Raw genomic sequence first — 21,839 nt, 5'->3', positions numbered from 1 at the left:
CACAAGCTTGCAAAAACTTACCAGATTTGTTGTTTTAACCCGGTGCACTGTTCCATGGTGCAAGGGTTATTGTGCAGGTCGGAGTAACCGTCGTCAAAGCTGAGATTTTGTTGCAGTCGTAGCTTGGACTGGAAGTGTACTTTTGGTTTTAGTCTTCCGCTGGCAGTGAGTGTGTTTACTTATCGAATTGTTGTACAGTTTAATTTGTAAACTCTCTATATTGTAATATGTGACTTTAAAAAACAAGTTGGTATTGACATCAGTAAGTTTAAATGAAAATTTTCCTATGTGTTTTTCTTGGGCTTGTTAAGTAATCGCATTTTGGATTTGAATTTCTTCATTCAAAATTCGTGCTATGACAGATTTCACCATCCAAGAATCCTCAGCGCATTGATCTTCCCTAGCACCATAAGCAAGCATTCGCAAGGAAGATGTCATCTTCTGCTCCGGAAGTAGTCCGACTTTCTTGGAAGCATCTAATTTTTGAGAAAAATACCAGTCATATTGGCAACGTTCAGCAAATTTGTGTCGGAAGACATTGTGGCTGATCCTGTAACGTGTTCGGAATTCCCAATCTTTGAACACTGGACTTTCGACAAAGTAGTCGGCCATCAAGTTTTTGCCGCTTTCTTCTCTAAATCTCTCCTTGTTTGGTGCATGACCCGGATGAGAACCGCGACTTGTAGTTTGGTTTGTAGATTCAGCAATTACTGCAATCACAATAGCGTTGGTCGCCATCATCTCTTCATCATCTTCATCACTAGACTGTCAAATTTTATCCTACAACCTATTCATTGAAATGAGCGAAGGGGAGAAAATGTATAATGCTAGAGATAAGAAAAAGGATAAGCTTCATTAAGATCAGATTGTGTGTGTATGAAGTGCACAAATTTCCACTATTTATTGACATTTTTCATACAAAACATGATAAGTTGATAATGACACGTGTCAACACTTCGTTGTTCATAATCTTATCTAAAATCTTAGATAAGATTACATTCACAATAACCGTTAGATTGAATAGTGTGCGAGTGATCTGGTTCGTTCAAAGTTGTTGGTGGTTGCTTCACTATTTTGAAAAGAAAAGAAAAACGGTGGTTGCGTGAACAATAAAAGTGTCAGTGGAGATATAATTTGTCTACCTAAAAAAAATATCTTTAGTGCCAACTCATATTTACCTACAATGTTTGATGATTTTGTCCATTACATTTGCAAAATGTTTATCCCTACTATTTATTTACATCATATATTTCTCATTTACACTAAATAAATTAATAGAATATTCAATGAACAGTAACTGACCCAGTGAGCCTGACCTATTAACCCAACTGATGAACTTGCTCTTAAGAACTCATGTTACCACTTTAAGGACTCATTCTGTAATTAGAAAAATATACCCATTATAGTAAATAAGGTCCTCGTTAGAGTAAAGTAGGTACCTAGAAAAAAGTCCTCATTAAGGTAAATTAGGTCCTTGTTAGAGCAAAGTAAGTTCTCATTTGAGTATTTAAGTCCTAAAAGTTGTAATTGTAGTACATTCTCATTTAAGTAATTAAGTCCTAAAAATAGTAATTGTATGTATGTCATATGTTAATATATTGTAGAATTTCCCATTTTAGATTATCACTAAACCTTACAAAGTTGAATTGTTGTATAATAAATCAGAGTCTGAAAGGACACACTGCCACATATTTTTCCAGAGAGCCGAGACCTAGACCCTAGGTTTCGAGTCTAGCAGCAACGCCTCTTTGTCTGTTGTGTTCAGCTACGCAGAACATTGGGTGTCTTGCTGGAGGAGCTAGTTTCATCTGGGTCGAGTGGATCTTACATAGTTACGAGGAGATCTCTCTCTCAGGGATCATTGAATCTAAGTCGAGTGGTGTCGTCCACAGGTGGTGAAGTAGAGGGTCTGTGTGATCGTTGGGTGCGATTTGCAATCAGCTCCAAGCTCTGTGGAGGCGGTGGTGCCAAGGCAAGCGAATCTAGTGTTACTGTGGCTTTTTATAGGTGCAGTGGTTTGGTGTAATAGGCGATATTCTCTGTTAGTTGTATTGCAGAAGGGAGGCAGCGGAATTGCTCCTTGATTCCGACCTCAATGGGGTGCTGGAAAGGCTGGCCGCCTGAAAGCTTGGTGGCGATGGATTGGTCGGAGGTGTAGGATCTTCATCCTTCTGCTATCTAGGGTTTTGCCTAGGCTTGGGCCTAGGACTAAACTTTTGGGCTTGGTCTCAAGGTTTGGGCCTTCAAATTTTTAGCGTAGTTGTTTTTGTTAGATTGTCTATCAGTGCTAGTAGAAACTTCTCTAGAAGCCCTTTGTAGAAGTATCTGGCTAAGCGTACCACAATGACGTGTTTAGTGTCTAGAGTTTGATAGAATATATAGATTGCCTACGGGGCGAGTAGATTTTGTGATCATAGATTACTCTAAGCTATCAATGTCTGAGTAGAGCAGTCTACTTACTTTGTACTATTCTTTGGTCAATGAACTATGAGCTCTTTATTGCAAAAAAAAGAAAACTGCCACATTTTTTTATTGTAACATGAGAATCTAAATAACCAAAAATTGACCAAAAAACTTGAGCAGACACAATTTAAGAAGAAACACATCACTTCCACCAAAAGATGAACTAATTTGTCGAAAATAAAGTTGAAGGTAAGTAGGTAACGACATCGAACCAGCTGACCTAGTCTAAAAAATCATGCTTAAGTTAAGCCCAAGTAAATCCCACATAGGTCAGCCGAGCAAAACCAACAGAGATCCAAAACTTCATAGACATGCAATACCATGGGTTGAGAGGACGAGAACTCCCCTATTGCAGAATCACGTCTGATCAACCCAAAAACCGAACAAAACCAAAGAACTCTGCAAATTAGATAATAGGAAGCAGCCAGCCACCAACATCAATACACTCCCTTCTCCTCATAAAAAAAATGGATTCCCACTGCAAAGAAAAACCACCACCGAACATGGTTATAGTCAACGCACCAACAAGGAGGTACCAATCCTAGATATCAAGCACCAAATTAGTGATGAGAGGGGATTGGTAATTTGAGTTAGGTTTATACTTGATTAGGAGTTTTGATTCTTCTCCAATTTAAAAAAGAAAAAGAAAAAGAAAAAATATATATATAACTGATCTAACACAGAAATTTAGACAGAACTGGAAACAGCTTAGCCAACAAATCTATCACGGTGGACATGACTCACACATCACTGAAGGCAAACAAGCCTTTGATGATAGATGAAAACGCACCGCGAACGGCCACATCATAAAAACCACTCAAATTGACAATCTTACCAATACGGAGACCAAATCAATCACATGGACCATCCAACAACATTGTCGGGACACCAAATCAAGATATAGATTTCGTTCAATTATAAACCATATCCTACGAATACAGACTTCAATTCTTTATTAAGATTGTTTTTTTTTTTTTTTTTAACTAAAAATGTACAAGGAAGTTCAAATCATGAACGCCGTTCAGTACCTTTCAATCTATACCACACATGTGGTGAGTGGAATAAAGTAAACATGATGCAGAGATCCAAACACATAAAATTGCAATGAGAAACACTTAAACTAATGATTGCTCTGCCAACAACCAGATAAGTCTAAATTTCTATCAGCCCCACATTTTATTAATCAAGTTTGTTTCTTCTACTGTCTCCCATCCCTTGTCAGATCCTTACCAACCCTGGCAACCCCACATGTTACTTGCAGAGACGAGACGACGGGCAATACCACCACCTTTACTGGACAATACTGAACAGAAAGCCATCATTAATCACCATAATAACATTCATTTGGAAAATGCCAAACCCGTGACAACAAATTTCATAAACAATTATATATTAATCAGTTATAAACTATCACCTCCTCTCCTTTTAAGTATACCTAGCCCCTTGATCCAAAAAAAAAAAAAAAAAGTAAACCTGGCCCGCCATAGTTTCACATTCTGAATTCCAGTTACAGTTACAGATAGCAGAGAACGAAGAATCTCATGGCTCCTAACACCCAAAACACCCCATTGCTAGATCACGACATTGAGGTTGCCGTTTCGGAATCCAAAGCCTCTTCCTCCCCAACCGCAGTCAGATCCTCCACCACCGGCGGCTGGCGGTCCGCCTCGTTTATAATAGGTAAGTCATCATTAAGCCCAATATTTTAACCATCTGTTGTTGCTTCTTCTCTGTTTACTGTGATACCAGGGATTGCTTAGGGCTTAGGGCTTAGCTGATAGCTCTAGTAGAGTCGGTACACAAAGTAAGAGCTATGCCAGTAGGAAATGCTCCGAGTCCCATAGTTGCATGATATGTTGTCGTTTTTTAGTTTAGGGTGCTATGACCAGTAGAATCAGGTGAGAGTGATTAGGGTTATTATTCCGTTCTCTGTTGTAATATAACTGATCGACGTGTTTTGGCTTCTGTTGTTTTAGGGGTGGGATTTGCGGAGAGGTTTGCGTTCTATGGAGTCAGCTCGAACCTCATAACGTTCTTGAGTGGGCCATTGGGGGAGTCGACGGCGACGGCGGCGGTGAACGTGAACACGTGGTCAGGAACGGCGGCTTTACTTCCTATGTTGGGAGCCATTGTCGCCGATTCATATCTCGGTCGCTACCGTACCATACTGCTTTCTACTCTGCTCTACATCTTGGTTCGTTCATCCTTCTGCCCAGAACAAGTCACTTTTAAGTTTTATGTCGTTTTCCCTCGTACATTGAATAATTTTCATTATAATCTAAGAACGAATCTCGTACGTTCATTCAATATGTTTGTGTGGAGAGAATGTGATGGGTGTAGTGTCACAATCATGAGCACATGCGTATTTCAATATTTCATAATGCATCGTTTTGTTACTAAGTGGGCAAACCTAAAAGTTCAATCATGTGTTCCAAGAAAACGAAAAACATCCTTTCAAAAGAAAAAATAAAAAACATAAAACCATCATTCTAGTACTCGGACAATATATATATATATATATATATCATTATACTACCTAACCCATTAAATAAGAAAATGAAAAATGTACCGAACCATTACAAAAGTTATGCAATAGGGTACATCATGTTTTAAGCCGGTAGCTTACTTATTTTTGTAAAAATGAATGGAAGTTATTTACACTGTTCATGATCTTCTACAAGTATGTTATGCATATATATTTTTTGAAACTATACATTAAAGAACTTGTTATAAAGTAATTTTAGTATTTAAGATAATACAGCCTTTGTCAAGGATTCACTGCTTATGCGCTTTTATCTATCCTACAGTTGTAGTGCAAGTTTAGAGTCAGTCATAATAGATTTCCAGTTTAGAGTCAGTCATTATAGATTTCCAGTGTGAAGTATAGAGGCAATTTCTGAGTAAGAGGTGTCGCCTATAACTCATTGTAAGCAGTTTCATTATTAATGAAGTTCTTATTTGATCAAAAAAAAAAAATACAGCCTACTTTCAATTTCACCACGGTACTTCTAAATTTTTATTAAAAAATTTTAAATTGGTCTTTGGTATTTGTTTCCGCAATGTCAAATGAGTTCTACAATTTGATCTATTTCAATTTCCCCCGCCTCAAAATCAAGCCAGAGTAGATTTTTCTTCTTCTAAAAAAACAGAAAAAATCAAGTCACAGTGCTTTATTCTTTAGAAAACTATCTCCATGTCTTGTCCAGTTTGAATGCTAATTGGCCTGGAGTATTAAGATTGAATGTCTTGCAGGGGCTAGGCTTGTTGACATTTTCAGCCATGCTTCCTTCTCTCAGCGGTTCTGCATGCGAAAAGGCCGATGAATTCACTTCCTGTTACTCTCAGCTCCAAGTAATGTTCTTCTACTTCTCTCTGTATCTGGTAGCAGTAGGGCAAGGTGGAAACAAACCTTGCATACAGGCTTTCGGAGCTGATCAGTTCAGTGGACAAGATCCAGTGGAGAGCAAAGCCAGGAGCTCATTCTTTAATTGGTGGTACTTCGGTATCTGCTCAGGCTCCTTATGTACGCGATTGATATCAAGCTACATACAGGACAACTTCAGTTGGGTTCTGGGATTCGGACTTCCTTGCATTATGATGATCCTTGGACTATTTGTTTTCTTACTTCCAACAAGAACTTATCGGTATAGCATCATAGGCAATGGACAAAGCCCATTTGGCAGAATCGTCAAGGTGTTTATTGCTGCATTTAAGAACTGGCGAGCTAGTACTACATCGGAACCTCATGGAAGCATGCATCATCGAAGTTCTGAACAATTCAAGTAAGAAGATTAAGCTTGAGATATCATTTTCTTATTGCATAGTACGTACATCAAGTACTCATTTTGTATAACGTGCATACTTTTGGCAGATTCCTCAACAAGGCATTACTAGCACCAGATAGTAACTTGAAGGAAGATAGGAAGCAGTGTACTGTCTTCGAGGTAGAAGAAGCAAAGGTTGTTCTTGGTCTTGTTCCGATATGGAGTACATGCTTGGTATTTGCAATTGTTCTTGCCCAAATGCCAACTTTCTTCACCAAGCAAGGGGTTACTCTAGACAGAACAATTAAAGGAGGCTTTGACATTCCAGCCGCTTCACTTCAGTCTTTTACCAGCCTCATCATTATTCTCTTCATTCCTTTGTACGACCGCATTTTTGTTCCTATTGCAAGTGGTTTAACTAGGAAACCCTCTGGCATTACAACGCTACAAAGAATTGGAACTGGGATATTTTTATCTGCTATTTCCATGATAGTTGCAGCTTTAGTTGAGAAGAAAAGGCTTGAAACTGCTCAAGAGTATGCTCTGGTTGATGTTCCATATGTTACAATTCCAATGGGCGTGTGGTGGTTGATTCCTCAGTACTTGTTGATTGGAGTGTCTGACGTTTTCACGATGGTTGGTCTGCAAGAGTTTTTCTACGATCAGGTACCAAATGAACTAAGAAGTGTAGGAGTTGCCCTCTACCTCAGTATCTTTGGTGTAGGAAACTTTATGAGCAGCTTTCTTATCTCGGCCATAGACGAAGCAACCGGCGGAGTAGGCCGAGCTAGCTGGTTTTCCAATAACTTGAATCGTGCACATCTTGATTACTTTTACTGGCTACTTGCTGGACTCAGTGTAGTGGAACTGGGTGTCTTCACATATTTTGCAAAATCTTACAGATATAAAAGTGGAGGTACAATATAGAAAGTGAACTCTGTGTACCTACTGCAGTTAGGAAGTAATGTTCTTGTTAGATAAAACGATCAGTGTGTCCTCTTGGTTATGTAATCTTAGATCGGTAGAGATTGGAACTGTGATGCGGTTTTAAATAGCAAGCGTAAGATAATGGGACGTATGGTAATTTAAAGACAAATGAAAGACTTTAACCACAAGACCCCATGTGTACTTGGAAATTTTGTTTTCGATGACAAAGTAGCTTCTAATTTTCTTCTTCCACAGTTCCACCTTTGTAAGAGCAAGTTCACCCGTAGTCAAGAAATGTCAAGGTCGAGAAGTCAAGAATTCGACCAGTCAAGATACTGTTCACTGCCACTGACATGGGTTAGAGCAAGTGCACCCGTAGTCAAGAAAAGGCAAAGTCGAGAAGTCAAAAATTCGACCAGTCAAGTTACTATTCACTGCCACTGGACGTAGGTTTGCACCCGTTTTTTTCTTGCCCGGTCAAAACTGTTCACCTTTTTACTGTTCATTTTTACTGTTCACACTTTTTACTGTTCATTTTTTGTTTTTTCCGCGTTTTTTACTGTTTACTTTTCTGCTTTTTTACTGTTTACTTTCTGCTATTTTACTGTTTCATTTCACTCGTCTGACCCGACCCGCCGGTTTCTCCCTCCTCCGACGTCCTCCGTCCACGGACCCGGCTCCCCCGAGGTCGCCTCACCTATTCCGGCCACTCCGTGGCGTCAGCCGGCCCGGACGCTGCTCCTCGGCCGAGATCGAAGCAACCCCAGGCCGAGATCGAAGCAACCCGAGGTCGCCTCACCTCATCCGGCGACTCCGTGGCGTCAGCCGGCCCAGACGCTGCCCCCAGGTCGAGATGGAAGCAACCCCAGGCCGAGATCGAAGCAATTCCGTGGCGTCTGTTTCTCTTCTCTCTCCGCAGCCCCTGTGAGGTCAGCCACGTTCTGTGGTTGGCCGAGCTGGCAGCCGGATGACTTCGGGCAAGAGTTTAGTCATGGGCTTGCCCCTTTTTTTGACCTCAGTCATGGAAAGCCAAAGTTTGGCTGGTCAAGAGTTTGCCGGTGGAAGCTGGTTTCTCTCCATGCCCGGTCACCACATCATCATTCTCTCACTTTGCCCGGGCAAAGTCATACCGGTGGACTTGCTCTTAGCACCCGTAGTTTTTCTTGACCGGTCAAGACTGTTCATCGCGGGCACTGTTCATACATTACTGTTCACCAATTTTTACTGTTCATTGAGTTTTTAGTCTGAATTCTGCACTGTTTATTTTTACTGTTCATTGTTCATTTTTTTGGGTTTTTTTTTTTTTTTTTAAATAAAATATATTTGATGCTACTAACATGGATTTATGGATAATTAATGTCATAATTATGCAATTTTATTTGGTTTTTATTATGTTTATTAGGTGCTATGATTTTGATAAGAGGAATGTGCTTTAATAATAGGAATTTTAAAATACAAGTTTTATTTCATTAAATAGTAGCTTACATAAATGAAAAATTATGAATAAGTACAATACAATTAACAACATGCATAATCAACTAATTATTCAAATCATAATCATAATCCTCATCTTCTCTAGACATCCAATTTGCGTTTGAATGGTCATCATGAGGGTTAGGGTTGGTGAAATCATTCGTAGAGAAAGGTGAAAATTGTGGTTGTGTAGGATATCCCCCGGGGTAAGGTGGTTGCGGATAGTATCCACCCATAGAAGCAGAGGGTTGTGGGAATCCACCGGTGAAGGGAGGTGGTGGGAATCCACCGGTTAAGGGAGGTTGTGGGAATCCATCGGGGTAAGGTGGTTGTGGGTATGCACCGGGGTAAGGAGGTTGTGGGTATGCACCACCAAAATTTGGTTGCGGATAGTATCCACCCATAGAAGGTGGCGGCTGCTCGTCAAAATCCTCTTTCTCCGCTATCTTCTTTTGTTTTCTTGACCAATAACGCTTTTTATTTGGCTTCATTTTACTTGTATCAATCTCCATAATACGCTCTTCCCTCTCTTTATTTCGCTCTTCCCTCTCTTTAATTCGATCTTGCCTTTCTTGAAATAGGAGTTGCTCTTTTCGTATTTCGATTTGCAAGAGGATACATGCTCTTTTCTCTTCCTCTTGGAGACTTCGAGCGAATTCGTCATCGAGTTTTTTCTTGCCCTTGGTTGCCTCTATTTGGTTGTTCGCTATACTCTCGAGACTGTTTGACAAAGGACTTTGATCTTTCGCTGCCTTCTTTCCTTTCCATATTGCTTCTTTGGCAGCCTTCCTTCCTTGAGGCCTCACATTGGGATTTGCAGTTTCACTTGCAATTACCTCATCTACATCCATGTCCAAGTTGATGGGAGAATTTCCAGGAATTGGTTGTGTAGGCGTATGTTGATTTCCTTCATTTGATGTTCCTCCAGATGTATGACTAGGAATGTCTTTAAATTGTTAAAAACCCTCCACAACAGCGTAACTAGCAAAACTCTGAAAATTGTGTTTTTTTGGCTTCTTTTTTCTCTTCATCCCGGCATGCCACAATTTATGTGCTTCATCTCGCTACGAAATAAATAAAAATACTACAATTAAAACGATATTATAATTACTACATTATTTATCAAGACATATTTTACTAAAATGTATCAATAAGATTTATCAACAAATATAAAGGTCATAATTTTAATGAAGACATATTTTAATTATAACTAAAAACAATTACTAAAATTAAAACGATATTATAATTACTACATTATTTATCAAGACATATTTTACTAAAATGTATCAATAAGATTTATCAACAAATATAAAGGTCATAATTTTAATGAAGACATATTTTAATTATAACTAAAAACAATTACTAAAATTAAAACGATATTATAATTACTACATTATTTATCAAGACATATTTTACTAAAATGTATCAATAAGATTTATCAACAAATATAAAGGTCATAATTTTAATGAAGACATATTTTAATTATAACTAAAAACAATTACTAAAATTAAAACGATATTATAATCACTACATTATTTATCAAGACATATTTTACTAAAATGTATCAATAAGATTTATCAACAAATATAAAGGTCATAATTTTAATGAAGACATATTTTAATTATAACTAAAAACAATTACTAAAATTAAAACGATATTATAATTACTACATTATAATGTATCAATAAGATTTATCAACAAATATAAAGGTCATAATTTTAATAAAAAAGTATCTATCCCATTTTACAATAAAAATCAATTAGTACAAATATAAACATCGTTGTAATTACATCATTATTTATCAACTACATTATTTATCATGTAATATTTTAATTTAATGTATCAACAAATTAAATGATTTATCAAAAAATACATACCTCATCAACCGCATTCGAACCGCTCTTGTACCAATTTTTCGCTTGCCTTAATGCACAATGCCACTCAAAGAGTTCAACCTTCAAAATTTTCCACCTTCCTTGCAAAGAGGAAGCTGATCGGCTTTGGGGCCAATTTGCGACAAAGTGTCGCCTCACACGCATCCATAAGTCGTTGTTTTTCTGATTTGTGCCCACAGCCGGATCTTGCCCAACAATTTTCCACGACTTGCACAATTGAACATCTTCCTCATCCGTCCATCTCCTTTTGTCTTGGATATTATCATCTTCATTTTGATCTCCCTCTTGTCCGGCTACTGGACCTGACAGGACCCGCCTCGGATTTCACCCTGAAATCCAAAGTGACCCTGCGGGGCCCACCTTAGAAGAAATTCTACCAAAAATTTGGCGGAACTTCCCCTAAAATGGGCAACCCAAACCTGTAGAAAACATTTACACTCCTCAAACAATTCATCCTTATGCTCTTGGAGCCACCCTGCTCCCTAAATCAACATCAGTCTCCAATTCACAAAACACACATCTCAACTCGAAAAGCATAAATCTCATAGGAAATCAGAGCAATTCTAACAGAAAGGTATAAGAGGAAAACCTAATTCAACGACAGATGCGGAAGCCATGCTGTTGACTATGCCTCAACTCCGTGTACGCCCGACCTCAACCAATTCGCCTGCAAACTGGGCATTTGAAACCGAAGGGCCCAGGGGAAAGTACATAAAATACGTTAGCGTGAGTGGACAAAAATAAACAATTTTTAAACCAAGTGGATTTTATACTTTCCCACATTTATTTCCTTAAAAACCCTCGATGCATGTAATGATTTAGAAAACAAATCACGAGAAGCTCCGCTCAAGAAAAACCGACTAGATCGAGAGGAAAGATCGAAACTCAGATACTCAACAGGATAAGACCAGCCCCGCAGGTTACACGGAAATCAGACTAGGCCCCGCTAGTCGAGAAATGATAGGATATGGGGAAGAGATATCACCATGCGGGCAATGGAGCCTCCAGGCTCTACCTACCCTCAACTGCCACTCACACATAGATTGTGCGAGGAGGAGAACTAATAACCTCAACTTCCACTCACACATAGATTGTGTGAGGAGGAGACCAAATAACCTCGACTGCCACCCACGTGAGGAGGAGAATAAATCACCTCTACTGCCACTCACCAACACAAAGTAGGTGAGGAGGAGAACAAGCTACCTCAACTGCCACTCACAAACACAAAGTCAGTGAGGAGGAGACCTAACAACATAACCCGCGTATGGTGAGGAAACATCATCGAAAACCAGTAAATCCATGTAGCTTCCCCACATTTCTCACGAGATAGAAACCATGTATTCAACGACGTGACCCCGCACGCCAAGATTACTCTCAATCTCAAAATGGATAAGTGAGAAATGGAAATAAATCGACGGCGTGTCCCACACGCCCAGATATTCTCAAATCCGTAACCAAAACCGGAAATTAGTATAGGTAAATCCCATTTCCAAAAATCTCTCAAAATCTCCAAAAAGCCAACCAAATCCAAAATCCTTAATTAGGCATTCCCGATGCCAAAATTGAAAGTCAATAACCAATTGAGAATATACAACTCCATTGAAACTCATCTTAAAATCTTCCAGGAGCTTAACTCGGTGATTAGGGATATGCTTAATTCCAGAAATTTACCTCGGAAATAAGGAATTCATCAAATAATATAATAAAACAAAACCAACCTTTGAAGCTCATTATTGAAAGCAAATCCATGATATAATTCGAAATCAATTTCCGAAAAATAATTCATTTCCTCAAAAAGTAATATGAATAATCACTAGAGCATTATTTAAGAAAATAAATGCATGCATCGCTATTTAAAACAAAAGTCCACTCACAGTACTATTTCGACGATCACGCATTCGTGTTCCGTCATCGAGCAATAGCTAGGTACGTCGTCCTGTACACAATTATATTCCGTGAATAATTCTTCAATAATTTAATACAATTCCTAAAACCAATTCCTCATAATTTCACCTCCCAATTCTCCTCGGATTTAGCCCAAATTATACTACTAATACCAATTCGTTAATTTAAAGGTTCCAAGGCAGAACCGTGAGATATCCGACGGTCGGATTCTCGTAATTCGATAATCGAAACCCTAAACTTCAGAAATTCATAATTAATTCCAAGTTTCTCCAAAAATCACCAAACTTCACATACAAGCTCTACACAATTTATAGGATTTAATGGGCTAAAAACCGGAATTAAAACACTGTCCTACACGCCTCCACGCGCCACCCACAGTGGCGGCGCGTGGGGCTCACGCGCCGGCTGCCACCACCTCCGATGGCCACCAGAATTCAACAGTAGCTGCAAAACCACAGACCCAACAACATTCTCAACTACAACTTCTCTCAATTTTACCTTTAAACGTCCGGATTAATCCCGTGAAGAAAACCCAGAAATGGTTTTCAGATGCCCTTTTCGATTTGACCTCTACACCGGAAATTGCAGCAAGAGGGGTTGGGGAAAACGTTCACCAGCTCGAGGAGTCCCTGCTGTCCACCTTTGGTGGTCGGAGGTGGTCGGAAACGATGGAATCGCCTGAAGGATCGAAATTGGACCCGGAAGGAACTTCACGTCGATTTGAGCATTTTCGGCCAAATCGTTGCAAATCAAGGGCACCAGCGTGAAGGTGGGAAGGAGGCGAGTTTGTGGTGGCTTGGAACACACCGGGGGACGGCCGGACGCCGTCGAATTGCAGCGAGGAAGCTGCTACCCGAAGAGGAAGGGGGAGAGCGCGGGGAAGAGAGAGAGCTAGGGTGAGTTTCCGGAAATGGAAACCTACCTCAGTAATTTTTCCATATATATATAATTTTTACCATGAACAGTAACTTTCACATTTTCGCGTATAACTTTCGCATGCGAACTCCGATTTTTACGAACCACATATGCACGCGCTCGGTTTAACGTTCTCTACAACTTTCATGAAGAACATTTTCTCAAATTTTGACCCGAACAAAAAGTCATATTTTAGGGCCACAAAAAGTATCGAAACGACGGTAAAAGTGAAAGTAGTTGTCGTTTACCGTCCAAATGACTAGTAAACGGGTAAGTGAAGATACGGGATGTTACAGGACCTGTGTTTCTCCTTTCTTCAGCCATATTGGATATAAATAAATTTGGAAGATGAGAGCTATATGAAGAGGAGGAAGCAAAAAATTGGGTTACTATGAAAGATAATTTTTTAGGTGTGAGATGTAAAATAAATGGTAAGTATTTATAGAGAAATGTTTAGAATTTTTTAAAATTTACTTTGTTACCGTTTTATTACCGTTTTCTAACGTTACAAATATATATATATATATATATATATATATATATATATATATACATTGCTTGTTGGCAGCCGTCGGATTGAAAATTTGATTGAAATGAAGGGCTAGGATTGCTTGACCATTAGGCCCAGAATTCAAAACCCACCAACGGGAAGAATCCACGTGGCATGCCGGCCCCACCTCTGGCGCGCTCCACTTTCTGTCCAAGGCTGCGCCACGCGTCGATGTAAGCTGCTCCACTCCCTGCTTTGGCGCGTCAACCACTTCTGATAAGCTCATGACGTCACCCACGTTCAGTTACATTCCTTGCCTCTATATGGGCTTGATCGGTCATGGAATAAGTCATGGACTTGACTTATTTCTTGGCTGTAGTCAAGCAAGAGTGGGTTTTGCCCAGTCAAAAAACAACCGGTGGAAGATGCCAAATCCATCTCAAAGTCATGTAGTCATGTTTTTCTTGACTATGCCCAGTCAAGTTTAAACCAGTGGACATGCTCTAATGGATGAAATACGCACTAGGAATTTCCCAGTGAGATCACAAGTAACTATAAAACAATATATTTACAAAGTTGCTTCAAATCATCTTGACTCCTAAATATCATGGTTGTGACAAATACAAAAGATACGTAGAGTTTTTAGTTTTAGTGGTAGAGAGCATTACGCTAATACATGATTTAAACAAAATTTTAACTACTTTTATCATTATTTTTTTATTTATTATTATTATTATTATTTTTATGAAGAAAACAAGGAGAATATGATAGTGTGTAGGATCATAAGAAACTATAAAGCAATATAATCGTCATATTGAATAATCTCAAGTGGCTTGGTCTAAAGTGGTAGCTACACAACAGCAAAGACTCTTCTAGGCCTTTGCGTAAGTAACCTGGCAACCTGCATACCTAAAACTTGATTAGGCATCACGTGCCTCTTTTTTCTAGGGTAGAAAGAAGTAACAGCTGAAGACCAACATGTGACCAAAATGGTCTCATCAGTGGTCTCATCAGTGATCCCCATACGGATCTTACTCGTTAGACGACTATTCCAGACCAAAGCGTCCGCCCCAGTCATCCCTGTTCATTTTCTCTTCGTGCATGTATTTGGCCTGGTCAGAGAAAGAAGTCACATTAAAGAGACAAGAACGATGGCTACCCAAATACTCTCTTGATTTTAGCACCTCAGCTAAGCCTACTTAATTAGACTAGAAAGATGGACCACCGATTACATTACCATGTTGATCAAATCACAACACTATGTCGTCATTCCGCACTTACTGGTGCAATGTTAAATCATAATGTCATCATAGTGATCATACCATATCCATCTTTAGAAAATGCTTAATTACAATATTTAATAATGTTTAAGAGATATGTTTGCAAATATGTGTATATATATATATATATATATGTATTTTTTTATTTTTTTTTTACTAAAAAGCTCATTTAGCTGAGATTCGAGTTGAACGACATACCTATGTGCATTTAGCTTGGTGTTTTATGCGCATTCCTCAACTCCAATGCACTGCAATCAAGCTCATGTGCTCACTGTTATGTTATACTCTCGTTGAAAATTTAATATATACTACACTGCCCTATATATCCCCGTGCAATTTAGTTGATACTCAAGTACTAGAACGAAAGAGTTTAGTGCAGCCGTGCAGGACAACAAAATCAGAGTTGAAATAAATAATTGTTTCGTCAGTTTTGCTGAACGCACGTCGTAGACATTTCGTTATTTGATAAAGCTTATCACTATTTAATAAATATTATTATTATTATTATTATTTTACCTTAAACTAACAAAGAAATTGGAATAGATAGACATGGAATGACGTGGCGAATACCAGAGTCTTTGGAACTCAAATATAAGCTGCCGACTGCATCTCCAAAAAGAGAAACGCATGCAACCCATTCCAGGCGCGTGCTGCTACTGTTTAAGCGTGTGTGTCACCTCCGCCAGCTGTGTGCTCCTCTTCGGTTGGCGCCACTTGTACCCTCCTTTCCTTCCTCGTGCCTAACACCCCGTGCTGAGAATCCTTATCGATATCTCTCCTAGAAAAGTAATCACAGCGAAACCTCATTTCTCTTTCCTTTAAATAAAGGTCCTATATCTGCATTGAGGCTGGGCGGAAGGCTCTGCATTAGCCGCGACAGTAATGGCCATTTCTCAGCGTGATGATCCCCTCGACCACAAAACCCCATTGCTCCAAAACGACGTCGAGGCGGCCGTTTTGGACTTCAGAGACTCCTCCTTTCAGAAAAGCTCAGGCGGCTGGCGCTCCGCCGCCTTTATAATCGGTAAGTCTCTAACGGCGTCTATTTGGCCGCGGTAGATTTTTTATTTATTTTTATCAGATAAACAATTCAAATGCTAGAGTCGAATGAATATATTTCAGTTTTTGTTTTGATATTTTTCTTATTTTGTTGGAAATAGGGGTGGGATGTGCGGAGAGGTTCGCATTCTATGGCGTCAGCTCCAACCTCGTGACGTTTCTGAGCGGGCCGTTGGGGGAGTCGACAGCTACGGCGGCGGAGAATGTGAACACGTGGTCAGGAACGGCGTCGTTGCTTCCCTTGCTCGGAGCCGTCGTCGCCGATTCGTTTCTCGGTCGCTACCGCACCATCGTTATCTCTTCTCTGCTCTATATCCTGGTTCGTTGATTTCTCTGTCCACGTTTTCTCAGCTCTGTAATCTTACTTTTTTTCTGTTGATTATGGACCAGAAACAAAAACTCACTGTCGTTTTCGCAGTAGCAGCTCGTGTAATGCTGAATTTTGTTATATTATCCTTATGAGGATGAATGTCGTAGATTCGATATGTTTGGTGAGAATATGTGACGTGAGGATGACTAGATGTGCACATGCAGATGTGTGATGTGTATGTGATTATGTGTAGCTTAATTCTCCTCTGTTTTACTCGAACCCTCTGCTTAATTCTCCTCTGATGAGGCTGGGCTGTTAGAAAATTAATTTGGGTTTTAAAACTGGAATATCTTCCCTAACTATGGTTAAAGTGAATTTAACAAGCTTATTGTTGTTTTAATGATCCTGTGATGTCGTAATCGATGTGTTAATAGTCTTAAAACTTTGGTTCAAGTGAGTTCAACAAGGTTATGTTGTGTTGATGATCCTGCAATAAGATACTTGGTGCGTTAATAATCCTACAACTTTTGTTCAAGTGAGTTCAACAAGCTCATTGTTATGTTTATACAGAATAACCTCATTAGGTTGAAAGAAAAAATAAAAATAATTTTTTTACTGTTTCAACCCGTAGGAGCTCAAACGTGGTTGACTGGTTGTTGTCAGTTCCTACCTTTCTGGCCTGGTCTAAAGCCAAATTGGTTTTTTTCAAACTATGAATCTATAAAAGTATACTTGCTTCTTTTTAAGGAAGAAGACCAATAAATTTTTTACTTTTTGGAAATGATTATAAAGGTGACCTTAAGAGAAATAAATCTATGTCTTGTCCAGTTTGAATGCTAATTGTCCTGGAGTACTGAGATTGAATGTCTTGCAGGGGCTAGGCTTGTTGAGTTTCTCGGCCAAGCTTCCCTCTCTCACTGGTTCTGATTGCGGAAACAGCAGTCAGTTGACATCATGCTATTCTCAGGTCCAAGTAATATTCTTCTACTTCTCTCTATATCTGGTAGCTGTAGGGCAAGGTGGAAACAAACCTTGCATACAAGCTTTCGGAGCTGATCAGTTCGATGGACAAGATCCAGTGGAGAGCAAAGCCAAAAGCTCATTCTTTAATTGGTGGTACTTTGGTATCTGCTCAGGCTCCTTGTGTACGCGATTGATATCAAGCTACATACAGGACAACTTCAGTTGGGTTCTGGGATTTGGAATTCCTTGTATTGTGATGGCCCTTGGCCTATTTGTTTTCTTGTCCGGAACAAGAACTTATAGGTACAGCGTTGAAGGGGATGGGAAAAGCCCATATGCCAGAATTGCGAAGGTTTTTGCTACTGCATTTAAGAATTGGCGAACTACTCCTTCAGAGCCTCTTGCAAACCTGCCTCACCAAAGTTCAGAAAAATACAAGTAAGAGAAGTTTCTGTTTGCGATTGTTTATTTATTACCAGACAGTTTCTGATGCATCTTTCATTTTGAAGATGAGAAAAGTTTATACATCGTGTTGGAATTAGCTTAAACATCAGCATATCCATTAATTTTACTGGATTTTGACGAATCCTCATTTGTCATGTCACTATCATGAAAACTCTCTAGTAAGCAATAGATTTCTGATTGTTTAATGTATTATCCTTCTATATAACTTCGATAATCTAATCTGGCAGGTTCCTCAACAAGGCATTGCTACCCGATAGTGATTTGAAGGATTATAACAAGGTCTGTACTGTCTCTGAGGTAGAAGAAGCAAAGGTTGTTCTTAGTCTATTTCCTATATGGAGTACATGCCTGGTATATGCTATTGTGCTTGCACAGATGTCGACTTTCTTTACCAAGCAAGGGGCGACACTGGACAGAGAAATTGTAGCTGGCTTTGAGATACCAGCTGCTTCACTTCAGTCTTTTACCAGCCTCATTATTATTCTCTTCATTCCTATTTATGAGCGTGTCTTTGTTCCGATGGCAAGTGCTTTCACTGGAAAACCCTCTGGCATTACAACGCTACAAAGAATCGGAGTTGGGATATTTTTAGCTGCTCTTTCCATGATAGCTGCAGCTGTAGTTGAGATGAAAAGGCTTGAAACTGCTCAAGAGTATGCTCTGGTTGATCTGCCACATGTTACAATTCCAATGGGCGTGTGGTGGTTGATTCCTCAGTACTTGTTGATTGGAGTGTCTGATGTTTTCTCGATGGTTGGTCTGCAAGAGTTTTTCTACGATCAGGTACCAAATGAACTAAGAAGTGTAGGAGTCGCCCTCTACCTCAGTATCTTTGGTGTGGGAAACTTTTTAAGCAGCTTTCTTATCTCGGCCATAGAGGAAGCAACCAGCGGAGTAGGCCGAGTTAGCTGGTTTTCCAATAATCTGAATCGTGCGCATCTTGATTACTTTTACTGGCTACTCGCTGGACTGAGTGTAGTGGAACTGGGTGTCTTCACATACTTCGCAAAATCTTACCGATATAAGTAGGAGAGGTAGAATATGAGTAGGGGTCTTTTTCTTTCTTCTATCAGAAATTTTAGACTTTGATTCCTTTTTTAATAAGGAGTATTGACATGGATTCTCTAGCAAGTGTGTTGCATAATCAAGTTTCAACACTGTCACAATATATTATTGGATACCTAGTGTAGAATTCAACGGAGAGAATTTAAACCTAGGTTTGAATCCCGTTCTACTTGAATTAATGTTGTTGTAACCATTTTTCATTGCTTGGCTCAAACCTTTCCTTGTAGCAATAGCTTCAGCCGCCAACACATTTGTATGACCAATAATTTTAGAGAAAGCCAACAAATGATTGTCTGAATGATCTCTGATAATGAAACCCGGTGTTGAATTCTTATTATGTAAGGCATAATCATAAAACTCATCTTTTTGAAGGTTGATGAGGAGGCTTCCACTTAATAACTCTCTTTCAGTTGCGCTTCGCAGTGAAAGGATTTTAACTCCAATATTGACTATTCTCAGTCGCTGCCACATGAAAGGTCGGGAAATGAAGAGTCTTATTTGGAGAAGACTTTGGAAAGCCAAGGTGCTTGGGAAAGTCCAAATATGTGTTTGGAGGAATGGAGGGCATGTAACAACTTGTTACCTATACGAGACCGGCTTCTTACAAAGGGCTATGAGGGAGACTCAATATGCTTGTTGTGTAGGCATCCATTAGAAGACACTGCGCATCTCTTTTGTAAGTGTCTGATTGCTGTTGAATTCTTCTCTACTCCTCCTTTTCATCTTCAGAATTCCTTTCTACCTAATGTAGTTTTTAAGGAATGGATGTTAGAAAGAGCTTTATACTTTTTTTTTTTTTGAGGAGGAAAGAGCTTTATACTTGCAAGCTGAGGTGTTTGAGAGGCTTCTGATGGGTATTTGGTCGATTTGGAAGAACAAAAATAGTATGTTATGGGACAATACCTCAAGACCAGCTGCTGATCTTTTCCTAAGTGCCATGACTTGGCTAGATGAGTTTAAAAAAGCTCAAGCATCTTCTGAGATTAACCGGTCACAGGGGATAGAACGATGGCAACCTGCACAGGGTTCTTTAGTTAAGATAAATGTGGATGGTGCTTTTCTGCCATCACTTAATCATGGAGGCCTTGGGGGCATAGTTCAGGACTCTAATGGTCAGTTTATGGGGGCATTAGATCACTCTGTGCCGCATATTTCTTCAGCCAAGCAAGCAGAATTGCTAGCTATAAGAGTAGGCCTGGATCTTCTTCAACAATTGCATCTGGATAGGGCTATAGTTGAGACGGATTGTCTTACTGTAGTCCAAGATATTGCATACAAGAATGCTGCACTCACCGAGTTTGGCAGCATTATAGATGATATTCTAATGCTATTACGTAGCATGCCGGAGGTGCAAATCAAGTATGCTCCTTGGAGTTGTAACAAAGTGGCTCATCGTCTTGCTAGTATTGGTTCTGAATCACATAAGAATGAGACTTGGCTCACTCATTCTCCTAGTTGCATTGCTGATGTACTACTCTATGATTGTAACCTTTTGAATCATTAATAAAGTACCTTGCAGTTTCTTTCTTTCAAAAAAAAAAAAAGGCTATAAAAAAATGTACAAATTTGAGCAAAATTGTTAGGATCATTTTTCACAAAATTCTTAGATTATCAAGGCAATCAATAAGAGATTATCTAAATGAATAGGATTACTGTGGTCATTAAATAAATAACAAATTACATATAAGTTATTGACAAAAGATGACTTAACAAATATATCCTTTAAAGATTGAATTAAACATATAAGGACTAAATCTTACAAATAAGGACAATTTGCTCTCCACTTGCCACATGTCGTGGGTTAATTTACTTTTTTACCCTTAACTACTTCTTTTGACTTCTAATCCCTTTATAAGGATTAAATTTTACAAATAAGGACAATGTGTCCACCATTTGCCACATATCATGAGTTAATTTACTTTTTTACCTTTAACTACTTTTTTTGACTTCTAATCCCTTAACATTTTTTTTTTTTGAGAATAATCTCTTTGTGTTACTTTGTTACCATGTGTCAGCAAGACATTTACAATTCTAACTTTCATGCATGGATCACTAAATATTAATTATTTTCTTTAATCCAAACTCTTTTTCATTCAAATCCAGCTGCTTGCTACTGCATTTGTACTCGTGTTATGCTACTGCACTCATCATCACCTAATTCTACTACTGCACTCGCTACACTCATACTCGTCCAGTTCTGCTACTGCACTTGTACTCGTGTTCTGCTACTGCACTCGTCATCGCCTAATTCTGCTACTGCACTCGCTGCACTCATACTCGTCCAGTTATGCTACTGGACTTGTACTCGTGTTCTGCTATTGCACTCGTCATCGCCTAATCCTACTACTGCACTAGTTCAATCTTGCTACTGTACTTGTCCAATCTTGCTACTGCACTTGTCATCGCCTAATCCTGATACCCAATATCACCATTCAAAACTAACTCAACCAACTTCCAAACTACCACCACAATAATAACAATTTGGCAAATTCAAATATGCAAGTTCATGTAATCAGGGAATCCCATTTTCAATCGCATCAACCAGGGACATTCAAAGCAACTATAATTCACCCATAAACTCCAAGGCCTTTTCCAATATAATTTCAACTCACCTTATTTATAGTAACAAGAAATGGACCTTAAGCTGTTGTCCTCACTTCACGACAAGAACACAACAATTCTTGAGAAATTCCCTTTTCCTCAGTTTCACCAACTCCGTAAATTAAACATATCAAGCATCAGTTCTCATGTTAACAATAAGAATCGAGCTAGTAATAACCTAAGGAAACCCGAAATCAACACTGTGAACAGCTATTCGAACGGAGACTGTAAACACCCAAATCCAACTTCCCCCAAAACGCAATC

General features: G+C 39.1%; 2 protein-coding genes across 6 annotated transcripts; both read left to right on the top strand.

Moving 5' to 3' along the window:
• The first annotated feature begins 3,861 nt into the window (after positions 1 to 3,861).
• LOC112176069 (protein NRT1/ PTR FAMILY 5.10) lies at positions 3,862 to 7,486 on the top strand. The gene is made up of 4 exons (XM_024313885.2): positions 3,862 to 4,143; positions 4,440 to 4,657; positions 5,716 to 6,245; positions 6,335 to 7,486. The coding sequence occupies exons 1-4, from the start codon at positions 4,005 to 4,007 to the stop codon at positions 7,152 to 7,154; spliced, it is 1,707 nt and encodes a 568-aa protein (XP_024169653.1). The 5' UTR covers positions 3,862 to 4,004; the 3' UTR covers positions 7,155 to 7,486.
• An 8,236-nt stretch (positions 7,487 to 15,722) lies between these two features.
• Positions 15,723 to 20,518, top strand: LOC112176070 (protein NRT1/ PTR FAMILY 5.10). Of its 5 annotated transcripts, none has more exons than XM_040510735.1 (5): positions 15,723 to 16,136; positions 16,273 to 16,490; positions 17,356 to 17,882; positions 18,137 to 18,943; positions 19,434 to 20,518. In XM_040510735.1, exons 1-4 carry the CDS (start codon positions 15,995 to 15,997, stop codon positions 18,936 to 18,938), a joined length of 1,689 nt encoding a protein of 562 aa, XP_040366669.1. In that variant the 5' UTR covers positions 15,723 to 15,994; the 3' UTR covers positions 18,939 to 18,943; positions 19,434 to 20,518. The 5 variants fall into 5 exon arrangements, with proteins under 5 accessions (XP_040366669.1, XP_040366667.1, XP_040366668.1 ...); XM_040510733.1 differs by having other exon boundaries at positions 19,398 to 20,518; XM_040510734.1 differs by having other exon boundaries at positions 19,385 to 20,518.
• Positions 20,519 to 21,839: the final 1,321 nt, after the last annotated feature.

Source organism: Rosa chinensis, chromosome 7 (assembly GCF_002994745.2).
Source record: "Rosa chinensis cultivar Old Blush chromosome 7, RchiOBHm-V2, whole genome shotgun sequence".
Taxonomy (NCBI): domain Eukaryota; kingdom Viridiplantae; phylum Streptophyta; class Magnoliopsida; order Rosales; family Rosaceae; genus Rosa; species Rosa chinensis.
This window is presented reverse-complemented; position numbering and strand designations above follow the sequence as displayed.